Below are 13,882 nucleotides of genomic sequence, written 5' to 3'. Positions count from 1 at the left end.
TGAACAGCTTATACAGTATAAAGAATCAAAGCTAGGAAAATAATAGAGATGACTGACTGTTAAATTTAGGGATAATATTTCACTGTAGACTTTTGTAAGGCAAAGGAAAATAGAGAAAAATGGAAGTTCATTTGAAAGAACATTACAGTGACATATTTTGCCAATATATAAATTCGTAAAAGAATACAAATAATCCTGTTATAAATATAGCCTATTGAATATGGAGGTGTGATGATTATCTATTTTGCATCGTCTCTTTTTAGTTAAAAACAGCCACTTAACCTAAAGGACATAGTGACGCAGAGTGAAAAGCTTCAATTTCTTCAATAAACTAGTATTAACATAGTTTTAATTAGCTTAATAACAGAATTCTTATACAATTGGAAAATATGTTTTAGCTATGAAGTCATTTATGCACAACTAAATAGTATATACTACTTGTAAGGTGTACCAGAAGAAAAGTAGATACAAGTTTAACATATCTTTGTTTTTATAGATTATCAGAGCTATCAGTAAACAGCAGGAAAAAAACTTATAATTGTGTTATGTTTATGGGTTTTGCTGAAAATGTGAATGTGAAACCATTGTGTTCTATGAGGATATTACAATGTGTTTTTAAATATGATTCCATAAAGGTTAGCCAGTTCCTCATTTCTGAATGTGGCTGGCAGAGACATACATGTGCATCTGTATGATCCAAATGAGTACTGATACATTTGGACATTTTGATGGAGTAAAATTAGTTCTGTTTCATGTCTGGGTCTCTAACCAGGCTCAGTAGCTTGTCCATTTTAGCGATTTCCACTTCAGGCCCTTTTTGTACTTCTTGTCCTTTCTTTGCCTAAAATTGAAAGGGATAATAGTTTAGGGCAAAAAAAGCAATATACTTTATTGCATTGTTACAGAAACACTTATAAGTTTTTATTTGGTTCGATTATACAATTACATGGTGAGATGTCACATTTTTAGGAACCTGAATTTCTGCAAAATTGACAAGATCAGATTTTCCATCCATGTTTCAACACTTTCAACAGTTAAGAAAAATTGAGTGGGTTATAATAGTAGGCAGCCAATTTCATCTTCTTCCCCTGTGCCAGAGTTAAAGGTTGCCTATTATTTTTCAGCAGCAGAGACTGTTTTTAACAAAAAAAAAGGGAAAACAGTGGTATGTAGATTAGCACTTTGTTATTTCATTTTCAGTTCCAGTTTAAAAACCAGGTTAGTTTGAGGAGAAAAGTTTCTTTGCTGAGCAAAAGAGTTTAATAATCAGCACACAACTACATGATTTTCCCCCTAACTTTCAGTGGTAGTTAGGAATGCAAGTGTGATGAGCAGATGGTGGTGTGAGATTAGGAGTATATATTAGGAAGATATATTCAGGAAAATTTCTACTGTGTAATGAAGTAATAAACCTATCATGAAGTATGCCTACAATTTTGCTATTCCTAGCATGCTTAGGAAACTTTACCTCATTGCTTTATCCTCCAATGAACCCACTTAAATTTGATCTTCATGTTGACATTGGACATCACCACATAAGTTTTTCATCAACCCACCATGAATTGGGCTTGAATTATTTAGAGAAGGTCATTTTTATCATTCAGCTTTATCCTGACCCTGTTACCATCAAAACCTGTTCATCACGGGTTATTTAACAATGCTACAGAATCACCATATAAAATACTGTATAAAATGGGCTCACTATATATTCTTCACGTAACTCCAAATATGAAACTGTGGGTCAAGTCTAAATAAATTAAAACAAATTTCATGTGGAAAATTCACAATGGTGCAAAAAAAAAGCAAACTACAGTTTGGAGTGAAAACAGTGAAAAGATTTGTGTGAGATCTGATTTTTAAAGGACATTCTGGAATTTAGTAAGTCCCCACAGTGCGTATTTTAAGTCATTCCATTTGTATTTTTGCTCTATGCCTACATAATTGCATATGTCAAGCTCTCCTGGAGTGAACTTTAGATCTTGGGTTAGTGCCAGAAATGAGCCTTTTTCTTGTAATAATGAACATATATAGAACATAGAACAATACAGCACAGAACAGGCCCTTCGGCCCACGATGTTGTGCCGAACTTCTATCCTAGATTAAGCACCCATCCATGTACCTATCCAAATGCCGCTTAAAGGTCGCCAATGAATCTGACTCTACCACTCCCACGGGCAGCGCATTCCATGCCCCCACCACTCTCTGGGTGAAGAACCCACCCCTGACATCTCCCCTATACCTTCCACCCTTCACCTTAAATTTATGTCCCCTTGTAACACTCTGTTGTACCCGGGGAAAAAGTTTCTGACTGTCTACTCTATCTATTCCTCTGATCATCTTATAAACCTCTATCAAGTCACCCCTCATCCTTCGCCGTTCCAACGAGAAAAGGCCGAGAACTCTCAACCTATCCTCGTATGACCTACTCTCCATTCCAGGCAACATCCTGGTAAATCTTCTCTGCACCCTCTCCAAAGCTTCCACATCTTTCCTAAAGTGAGGCGACCAGAACTGCACACAGTACTCCAAATGTGGCCTAACCAAAGTCCTGTACAGCTGCAACATCACCTCACGACTCTTGAATTCAATCCCTCTGCTAATGAACGATAATACTCCATAGGCCTTCTTACAAACTCTATCCACCTGAGTGGCAACCTTCAAAGATCTATGTACATAGACCCCAAGATCCCTCTGTTCCTCCACCTGACCAAGAACCCTACCATTAACCCTGTATTCCGCATTCTTATTTGTTCTTCCAAAATGGACAACTTCACACTTGGCAGGGTTGAACTCCATCTGCCACTCCTCAGCCCAGCTCTGCATCATATCTAAGTCCCTCTGCAGCCGACAACAGCCCTCCTCACTGTCCACAACTCCACCTATCTTTGTATCATCTGCAAATTTACTGACCCACCCTTCGACTCCCTCATCTAAGTCATTAATAAAAATTACAAACAGCAGAGGGCCCAGAACTGATCCCTGCGGAACTCCACTTGTAACTGGACTCCATGCTGAATATTTACCATCTACCACCACTCTCTGACTTCGACCGGTTAGCCAGTTTTCTATCCAATTGGCCAAATTTCCCTCTATCCCATGCCTCCTGACTTTCCGCATAAGCCTACCATGGGGAACCTTATCAAATGCCTTACTAAAATCCATGTACACTACATCCACTGCTCTACCCTCATCCACATGCTTGGTCACCTCCTCGAAGAATTCAATAAGACTTGTAAGGCAAGACCTACCCTTCACAAATCCGTGCTGGCTGTCCCTAATCAAGCAGTGCCGTTCCAGATACTCGTAAATCCTATCCCTCAGTACCCTTTCCATTACTTTGCCTACCACAGAAGTAAGTTCTCACTCCAATGTTCTCACTATTGGAGGTTACTTGATGTTGGCTAAATCTATTTGCTGCACCAACTGCAGCAAACATGATTTTAAAACTATTTGTATTGACAATTGGATTTTGACACACTTAGTAATAAAGAAAATGCAAAAATGTATGGACAAGTATGGGCCTTTTGGTCTATAAAGTCTGAAATTGTTGAACCAAAGTATGTAAACAGTTTAATTATTGGGAATTATGCTAAATGTTAATGGAATGGAGGGAGACTTGCATTTAAATAGAAACTTCCATGCCTTCAGGATATCCCCCAGTGTTTTGTAGTAATTTAAGTGCATCTGGGACTATCAGTACTGTTAGAATGTAGCTTGAGATGTATACCTTATTATTTCAGAAGTGACACTTCTACAATGAACGGCATGCAATGAAAATTACTAGTCTGAAGATGGGATGTTATATCCTGCCTTCTCTTTCTTGTATACTCTACTGAGTTTTATAATTACACTGCTCATTAATAAGAAACTAAGTGGACCACCAGCAAAAACACAAACACAACCCTAATTTCCCCCATTACTTTCAGCTTTTTTTCTCACTTGTGTATAGAATACTTTACTGTAAAATACAGTGTGCTGTAGAAATGCAGATAGATATCCTCATACTAAATTCAACTGATTTTGAACACCATGGATTTGAAAATGTAAATGGAAATTGGTATTGATACTTTCTCTTCATAGTTACTTAAGAAATTCAAGTTATGGTTAAGTAAGTATCCATTTTTTTGCTACTTTTAAAAAGCTGTTGGCACAACTTTTGTCATTTTCTTCCTTGTGCTGGATAGATGCAGATGAGAGCTGGAGAAACATTGGTCCACCTCAAACAGACTCTGCACACAGAACTAAATGGAGTGGCTTGCGAAACAGAATGGCAAAGGAAATTTGATGAGAGTGGTATCTTGGTGCAGAGGTGCTAAAAGTACAAAGTGACAGCAGTAAACCAGATAATAAACCAGGGTCTCATGGCTCAATGTTGTCATACCTCCCTGCTACTGTAGAGAGTGAGCATTCAGGTTGCTGGAAACAAAGGTGGTTAGGAATGAAAGGACACATGTAGACTGAGAATGAATAGTGACTTGGAGGCAAGGGACAAGGGTTCAGGGGGCACATGTATTGACTGAAGTCTGGACAGGCAGAGGCAGTGGCATATAAAGCCAGGGGAAGAGTGTGAAAGTGGACTGCTGAGTTAGGCAGATAAAGGGGTACTGGATAATAAAAGTGAGGAAGAATAAGATACTGGGAATGAGGGTTGTTTTGGGGTTAAGAAAGCAGTGGGGTTTTGGTGGAAGAAGGGAAAGACATGCTGATTTTTATGTTTCTTTCAGTCTTCAGTAGCTAGTGAGTGTTCAAATAGGTGGTTGATTGGTGAGTTTTAAGATCTTATTCCTCTTAATATCTATCTGGGAAAATATAAGCATTGCAATTTCTAAATTATTTTGTGAGACATAGTAGTCAGTAGCTAGGTCAGCATGTACTGTCGATGACTGATTGCCCTTGAGAAGGGAGTGATGTATTGACTTATGGAAGTGCTATAACCTTGTGGTGTCGGTACACCCACAATGCTGTTTGGGTTGAAGTTCGAGAACAATGACCTAATGACAGTGAAGAAAATTCAAAATATGTCAGAATGGTGTGTGGCTTTGAGGGGAAGTTGCAATGGTTGTATTTCCATACGTCTTCTCCCCTTCACCTCCTAGGATAGTGGTGAAAGATTTGGAGCAGCTTTGGTGAGTTCTTGCAATGCATATTGTGTATGGTACACTTTACTGCCACTGGTGCAGGTGCTGGTGAAGGAAGTGAATGTAGAAGTTGGTGTAAAGAGTGCCAGTCAATGGTATTGAGCTTTTTGACTGCAGTTGGACTTGCATTTATCCAGCCTAATGGAGAGTATTTCTTTGTGTCTTGTAGACAGTGGACAGATTTTGGGGAGTTAGTATGCAAGTTACTGAAAAATTTAGTCTCTGACCTTCTCTTGCAGCTGGGCTAGTCTAGACCCCACCCCCACCCTCAAGAATGTCAATAATGGAGGATTCAGTGATGATAGCACTATTGAATGAAAAGGGGAAATGTTTCATTTATCTCTTGTTGGAGATGGTGGGTGTATGGCACTTATGTGACATGAATGTTAATTGCCACTTATCAGCCCAAGCCTCAAAGGTGTTCATTAAACTTATAGCTTAATTAGTTAAACTGCTTAACATATCTACAGATGACATTACTAACTTTAAAGTCTAATTATTTAAATAAAACAGCATTAACAGAGCAGGGCAGGCAATAGAGCTGCTGGATTAGTGTGATGCACAATAATTGCAGCTGCAGTAAGTATCTGCAGCTGAAGGAACTTTGACAATCTGCAGACATCATAATACAACAAGTTACCTGGACACTATATTCTAGGAGACAGTCACACTTTAAGGTTAGGTACTTCTGATTTGGTCTGTCATCTGTATCAAGAAGGTGTGACTGTAAGTGAGGTAAGAAATTGGATCAAGAAGGTAGGAATGGAGGAACCGCAGCCCTTTCAGATGTTCAGGGGATTTAATGTTGTCACAACTTAGATGAAAGACAACAAGCCTGCAGTGTTGTTGAACAAAGTGGTTGTAGCACCATGGTGTAAGCATTTAATCAACTGGGAACAGAAAAAAAGAATTGTAGTTGTCACACGGGATAGATACTGTTCTGGTGTCAGAGCTAACAACAACTTCTCAGGAGCTGGACAGAAACTTAGAGTGGGAGGGGAAGAATCTAGCAGTCTTGATCCATGTGGTACCAATGACATAGGTAGGACTAAGAAACACTAAAAAGAAGTTCTGCTGTAGGAGTATGAGCCACTAGAGACAAGATTAAAAAGCAAAACAATAATTGTTATAATTTCTGGATTACTACCGGAGGTACAAGCAAATTGCATAGGGAAATAAAATCAGAGAGGTGAATGCATGGCTCACACTGGGTATGGGGGAAATGGATCTTGAACAATAAGGTATAAGTATTCAGGAAACAGGAATCTGTATTAATGGGATAGTCTCCACCTGATTGCACTTTGACCAGTATGTGCAGAATCATATCATATAACTAGGATTATAGATAATTTTTAAAAATTAAATGGGAGTGGAGTATTCACGAGGGATATTTAGAAAGTCAAAGAACAAGGCAACAGTGTAGGGCAGTGATGGTGATAATGATAACCAGCCTGTGGCAGGACCGGACAAAAGGTACACACATAAGAATAAACAGAACACAATTGAATTGAATTGAATTTATTGTCGCATGTATCGAGGCACAGTGCAAAGTTTTGTCTTGCGAGCAATACAGGCAGGTCACATAGTTCGCATAGATAAGTAAATAATAGGCAAACACCTATTGTAAAATAAGGTCAAAGTAAAGAAAAATGGTTAACAAAAGAACATAAATTAAAGGCTATTTGTCTGAATTTACACAACATTCACATCAAGATAGACAAATTTAAAGTGAAAATAGAAATTAGTGATGGGGGAAATGGTAGTCTAATGGTGATGTCATTAAACTAGTAATCCAGATTGCTCTGGGGACATGAGTGCAATTCCTATCAACAATTTAAATTCAATTAATGAAAATCTGGAATCGAAAGCTAGGTCAGTAACGGAAACTATGAAACTCTCATCGATTCTTATAAAAACACATCTAGTTCATTAATGTCCTTTAAGAAGAAAATTGCTATCTTTATTTGTTTTGGTCTGCATTTTATTCCCACTTATATTAGATTGGTTGACTCTGGACTGTGTTTTAAAATGGCCCAAAAAGCCACTCAGTTGAAAGGTAGTTAGGGATGGACAACAAATGCTTGCCAACAACACCCAGATCCCATGGAAGCATACAATGATTGCCATTACAGAGATATAGTTTCAAAGTGCTACAGATAGGACCTAAATGCTCAAGCTTATTTGGTAAAACAGGAAGAAACTGTAAAGGAGGTAGATGAGTCTGTTAATCATGAATAAGGTTAGTATAATTGTGAAAAATAAACTTAGATTGGAGGATGAAAATGCAGAGTCAGTTTGAGTGGAGATAATACATAGTAACAAAGTTATTGAAAGGATTAATTTAGTGAACCTTTGTCAGTAGCTACACTGCAGGATAGTATAAATCAAGAAATAATGTGGGACTGTAAGAAAGATATTGCATTTGTGAGAAATTTTAATGTTCATATCGATTGGATGAACTAAATTGGCAAAAGTGGCTTCAGACTAAGTTCAGAGAGTACTTGAGCTAGTATTTGTAAAATAATGTGTTCTGGAATTAAACCAGGGAACAGGTTATTTTAGACCTGGTTATGTGTAAGGTGGTATTGTGGAGCAGTTCACGCAGGGAGTTGCGTTGCTGTGGCAACATGCACAATTTACATGTATGTCTGGAGTTTTGGAATAGTTACTGTTGAGGTTCTGACTTTTTTTTTCAAATGACTGATCAAAATTCTCTCCCACTCTTACTGTTGACCACTGGTATGTGTTAAAGAGATATCCAAGTTGGTATTCTGTCCGGCTGTGTTACAAGTGCACTTTCCTTGGTCATCAAGTCCTGGGACAGACAGTGTGACATGATCTTAAAAGAAGTGCTACCCAAATCATGTACCAATCATTCCTTCTCCTCTTTTCAATAAATTGTCTACAACAAACATCTTCTCATTTCTCCCACCTGCCTCTGCCCAGTGTATTATAGCATGGATGCAGATTGAGTGGGCAATAATTGGCTACTTAAGAGCTTCAATGGCCTAAGGCCAGGTAGACTAGCCCTTCGCCACCACCTGAATGATGAGAATGGGGTTAAGTGTAGGTGGGAAGGTGGTGGGGCAGTCACCTGACATATTTCATGTGCCCTCTTCATTGTCATCCGTTAAAATTTAGCCCTATGAATGACTAAGTTATTTCTGTTGGCTCTAAGTGGAAACAAAATGATGTTAGTTTTACTGTCTGTTATTTCAGTGAATTACTATTGGTTACAGTGAATTTAAAGTTCCTGTCATCTGTTAGTTCTCTTCTGCCAAAAGTTGCCCTAACTTCAGTTTCCTTTATTCCCTATCAATGGTTTTCCTTCCTCACTGCTGGTACTACCTGATTCCCAGAGTTCCTTTCACAGGAGCAAGCACCCTTAACAAAATGGAACCCAAACCTTTATAAGATATTTGCAATAACATTTGTAGTCATCATGTGCTCAGAATAGCCATTTTCTGGAAGAGTTAAAGTCAGGGCTCTGAAATGTCACCTCAGGGTAACAGGTGAATGCAAAAATTTACAGATTTATATTGAGATTTCAAATAAGAAACAGTAAATAAAAAGCTGGCATCAAGAAAAGTTAACATAAAGCTGTTAGACTGTCATAAATCTGGTTTCCACATCTTCTTTGAAGAAGGAAAGCTGCTGTCCTTATCTGGTGTAGCCTATGTGTGACTCAAGTCCCACATCATTGAAATTACTCGTAGTTGTCTTCCAAGTGTCCTAGCAAGCCACTGTTTTTTTTTGTGGGTTTGGCGTAATAAGTCCTAACCTTGTCAGAACACCCACATTTAGACATTGAATATTAACAAGTAAAAATCTAGTGGAGTAAGGGACATCTTAATGAGATATGTGCAACACCAATGTAGGTTTGATCAAGTATGATTATTATAAAGCATGGTAAATTGGCATAACAGAAAATAAATTTGACAAGAAGCAATTAGGCTATCTGTTGCATATATATTTACAGAGAAAATGTTTACAGTTCTGACAAATATGGTGTGGGCCAGTTTAAACTTGGCATTGCATGATTAGCACATGTCCAAACTGAAACACCTGGGAATTGATGTAATTGGACTTGGGGATCTTCAGCATACATTACTCAGATCTTGAATATTGTTGACATCATGTTGAGGTTGTCCAGGACATTGGTCAGGCCTCTTTTGAAGTATTATGTGCAGTTTTGGTTGCTTCGATAATGCTTTTAGGGAGGTAATTCCAGGATTTTGATCCAGCGATATGGCAATATATTTCTAAGAGAGGATGGTAGTGACTGGAGGGGGTTTGGGGGGCGCGGGGGTGTTGCAGTTGCAGATGGTAGTGTTCCAAACAATCTGCTGCCCTTGTCCTTCCAAATAGAAGTGTTTGTGGTTTTGGAAGGTGCTGTCTAAGGTTCTTTGGCGAATTTCTGCAGTGTGTCATGTAGACAATGCACACTGCTGCTCCTTAGTATAAATGGTAGAGGGTTGGATGTTTGTAGAAGTGGTGCTAATCAAGGAGGTTTCTTTGTCCTGGGTGATGTTAAGCTTCTTGAATGTTATTGGAGTTACGCCCATCCAGCTAAGTGGGGAGTATTCCATTACAAACCTGACTTGTGCCTTGTAGATGATGGACAGGCTTTGGAGAGTCAGTAGTCAAATTGACTACTACAGTATTCCTAGCTCTGACCTGCTCTTGTAGCCATTATTTATTTGGTGACTCCAGTTGAATTTCAGATTATTGGTAACACAAAGAATATTGATGATGGTGGATTCAGTGATGTTAATACCTTTTGAGTGTCAAGGGGTGGAGGTTAGTTTGCCTCTTATTGGAAATGGTAATTGTCTGGCATTTGTGTGATGTGAATGTTACTTATCACTTGTCAGTCAAAGTCTGGATATTATTTAGCTTTTGTTGCATTTGGACATAAACTGCTTCAGTACCTGAGGAGTTGTGAATGTGCTGAACATTGTACAATCAATGGTGAAAATTACTATTTCTGACCTTATGCCGCAGGGAAGGTCACTGATGAAGCAGTTGAAATTGGTTGGGCCCTCAGACTCTACCTTGAGGAACTCAAGCAGTGATGCCCTGGAGCTGAGATGACTAACCAGCACAACCACACTGTGCCAGGTATCACTCCAACCAGTGGAGAGCTTGTTCTCACTCACCCATTGATTCCAGTTTTGCTAGAGCTCATTGATGCCACACTCAGTCAAATGCAGTCTGATGTCAAGGACTATCACTCTCACATCTCTGGAATTCTGCATTTTTGTATATGCTTGAAACAAGGCTGTAATGAGGTCAGTAATTGAGTTGCCCTGGTGGAGCAGGTTATCGCTGAGCAGGTGCTGCTCAAGACCATTATTGGCACCTTCCATCACTTTCATGATGATCAAGAGTAGACTGACCTGGTGGCAATTGGCCGGGTTGGAATTGGATTTGGTTTTGTATGCTGAACATACCTTGGCAATTTTCCACATTGTTGGCTAGATGCCAGTGTTCGAACTGCTCTGGAAGAACTTGTTGTGTTGGGAGGGGTGGGGTTCAAGGGCGGAGGTGCGGGCAGTGGAGGAGATGCGCTGAAGGACATTGTTGACCTTGTGAAGGGGGGCAGAAATTACGGAGGCCATCTGGGATTTTCTATGGTGTAATTGGTCATCCTGGGAACAGATGCAGCGGAGGTGGAGAAATTGGGAAGGAGAGATGGCGTTTTTACAGGAGGCAGGGTGGGAAGAGGTGTAGTCCAGGTAGCTCTGGGAGTCTGCCTCATAGCTGAACACATCAACTCCCCCTCCCACTCTGCCAAGGACATGCAGATCCTGGGTCTCCTCCATCGTCAAACCTTAACCAACTGACATCTGCAGGAAGAACGCCTCATCTTCCACCTTGGGACCCTGCAACCACACGGGATTAATGTGGATTTCACCAGTTTCCTCATTTCCCCTCTCCCCGCTAGGCACCGCCTTCTTGACTTGTCCATTGTCTTTCCCATCTATCTGCTCCACCTTCTTCTCTGACCTATCACCTTCTTCCCCATCCTCATCTACCTATTGCATTCCCAGCTACCTTCCCCCCAGTGCCACCCCCTCCATTATCTCTCAGCCCCCTGACCCCCAAGCCTCAATCCTGATGTAGGGCTTCAAACGTTGATTCTCCTGCTCCTTGGATGCTGTCTGACCTGATGTGTTTTTCCAGCACCATACTCTTCACTCTGTACAATATTCTAGTAAGGCCAAGATACTAGTTAAGATTACAGCTGGAGTACTGCATATTGTTCTGGTGACTGCATGACAGGACAGACATGACTGCACTGGAGTACAGAGGAGATTCATGAAAATGTTGCCAGAAATGCAGGAAGTTAGCTATTAGAAAAGGTTAGATAGACTGAGATTAATTTCTGTGGATCTGAAGAGGCTGAAGGAAAACTTAGTTGAGATGTATTAAATTCCAATTAACCTAAAAACAATGGATAGGAAGAGAGGTTCATAACCAAGGACATAGATTTAATGTAGTTAACAGAAGGATAAGAGGGGAGTTTGGGTGAAATGTTTAATGCTGAGAGTGTTAGATATTTGGAATTCACTGTCTGAAAGACTGCTAGAGGCAAAAACCCTCTGCATTTAGAAGATATTCTGATGTGTACTCAAAGTGCCATAAACTGCATACAAGGAGCTGGAAAGTGAGATTAGGCTGGACTGCACTCATTTCAACCAAATGGATTCTTTCGGTTCCATGAATTTTCTTTGTTTATCAATGACAGCACTAGTCACATCCTGCCAATTACTGTACCCACCCATTACTCCTACTCGCAGTCTGCTGCCACTCAGCCAATTTCCTAAGCAGGCCAATAATTAGCCCTTAATTCCATGAGCTTCATGTTTTATTCACAGTCTATTTTTAAGAGATTTCATCAGCTGCCTTCTGGGAATCCATATAAATATCATCCAAAGAAATTCCCTATCCAATGCTTTACTTAACTCATCCAAAAATTCAATTAGCATTATCTATTATTACAAGTTGCTCATGTTCTTTCAAGGAGGAAATTTGTCATCCTTATCCAGCCTAGCCTGCATATGACTCCAGGTTCACAGCAATGTAGTCGACTCTGAACTCTGAAATGGCCTATCAAGCCACTCAATTATACAAAGCTATGATCCACTATTTTTAAAAAAAAGTAGAGTCTGACATGGTATCCATGGAAATGACAACAGCATATGCAATCCCACTGAATTTTCAATTATCCTTACTAACATCTGGAGCTTGTACCAACGTTGAGAGAGCTGGCCCACAGACTAGACAAGCAACAGCTAAACATAGTCATACCAAATTGTCCGCTACAACCAATGTCCAAGACTGTTCCACCATCCCTGGAAATGTCTTGTCTCACTGGCAGTACGGATCCAACAGAGGTGCAGGTACACAATTACAGGAAGTTGCCCTGGGAGCCCTCAACATTCACCCTCAATTACCAAGAATGGCTTGGTAGCACCTCTATTGACCAAACTGACTGCATTCTGAAAGACCTATCTGGTAACCAGGCCTGTGGCAGGTGGTGCAAAGGAAGTAAAACATATTTGACTCCATCCTCACCAATCTATCTTTCACAGATAAATCAACCCACGACAGTATTTACGGAAGTGACCACTGCAGTCTTTCACTGAGGATACCATCCGTTGTGTTGTACAGCAATACCACTGTGCTAAATGGGATAGATTCAGAACAGAATTGAACCAGCTCAAAACTAGACATCATTGAAGTGCTATGGGTGATTAATGGCAGCTGAATTGCATTAAACTATAATCTGCAATCTCCTAGACTGGATGATTACCATGAAACCAAGGGATCGATCCTGGTACTTTGAAGAGTGCAAGATGCCAACTTGACGAAGCTTCCACACAGGACAAATGCACATCAAACAACAAAAACAGTATTGCTACAGAGAGGTCTATGTGAACCCACAAACAACAGATAAGATCAAAGCTTTGCAGCCCCAGCACATGGTAGTGTAAAATCAACAACTAACTTCAATGATGGGGGAGCCTCGCATGTCAACACAAAACACAAGGCTGAAAGATTTGCAACTACCTTCAGCCAGAAATGATGAGTGAGAGATCCAACTGCTGAAGTTTCCAGCGTTATGAAGTCAATTTGATTCAAGCTATGTGATATCAACACACAGTCGAAGACACTGGATGCTGCAAAGCCCGAGGGCTCTGACAACATTCTAGCAATAGTATTGAAGATCTATTCCAGAACAAGCAACATTTGAGCCAATCTGTTCTACTATAGCCACAACAATCATATCTACCAATCAATGTGAGAAATTGTTCAGGTATGTTCTAAACAGAAAAATACAGTTCAAAGTCAATTCAGTCAACTCCCACTTGATCAATCCATCTTTAACATCAGCAAGATGATGGAAGCTGTCCTGAGCACTGCTTGTAGACATCAACTACACCACAACAATTTGCTCTGATTTTCAGTTTGATTTTTGCCAGGCTCACAGGTTCTGGACTTCATTATAGCCTTGGTTCAAATATATACACAAAAGCTGAATTCCAGAGGGGGACTGGAATTGTCTCCCTTGATATGGGGTATCCAATGCAGCATTTGAGACTCAACAAAATTGAAGTCAAAGGGAGAACTGTCAACATATTAGAATTATACTTAGCACAGAAGAAGATAATTGTGATTGTTGGAGGTAAAACATCACAATATCAAAGGATTTTTAAGAGTTCCTGATCATACAGTGT

At 39.8% G+C, this 13,882-nt stretch overlaps 1 protein-coding gene across 4 annotated transcripts in view; it reads right to left on the bottom strand.

Annotated features, from left to right (window-relative positions):
• Positions 1 to 264: 264 nt before the first annotated feature.
• dnai1.2 (dynein, axonemal, intermediate chain 1, paralog 2) overlaps positions 265 to 13,882 on the bottom strand; it is a 286,217-nt gene continuing 272,599 nt past the window's right edge. For 2 of the 4 annotated variants that reach the window (XM_072573170.1, XM_072573160.1), the window contains exon 19: positions 265 to 841. In XM_072573170.1, coding sequence (XP_072429271.1) covers positions 740 to 841 — 102 coding nt within the window. In that variant the 3' untranslated portion in view covers positions 265 to 739. The remainder of the gene's footprint in view (positions 842 to 13,882) is intronic. The other 2 variants (XM_072573179.1, XM_072573151.1) reach the window with 2 other exon arrangements.

This window comes from Chiloscyllium punctatum, chromosome 1 (assembly GCF_047496795.1).
Source record: "Chiloscyllium punctatum isolate Juve2018m chromosome 1, sChiPun1.3, whole genome shotgun sequence".
Lineage (NCBI taxonomy): Eukaryota > Metazoa > Chordata > Chondrichthyes > Orectolobiformes > Hemiscylliidae > Chiloscyllium > Chiloscyllium punctatum.
This window is presented reverse-complemented; position numbering and strand designations above follow the sequence as displayed.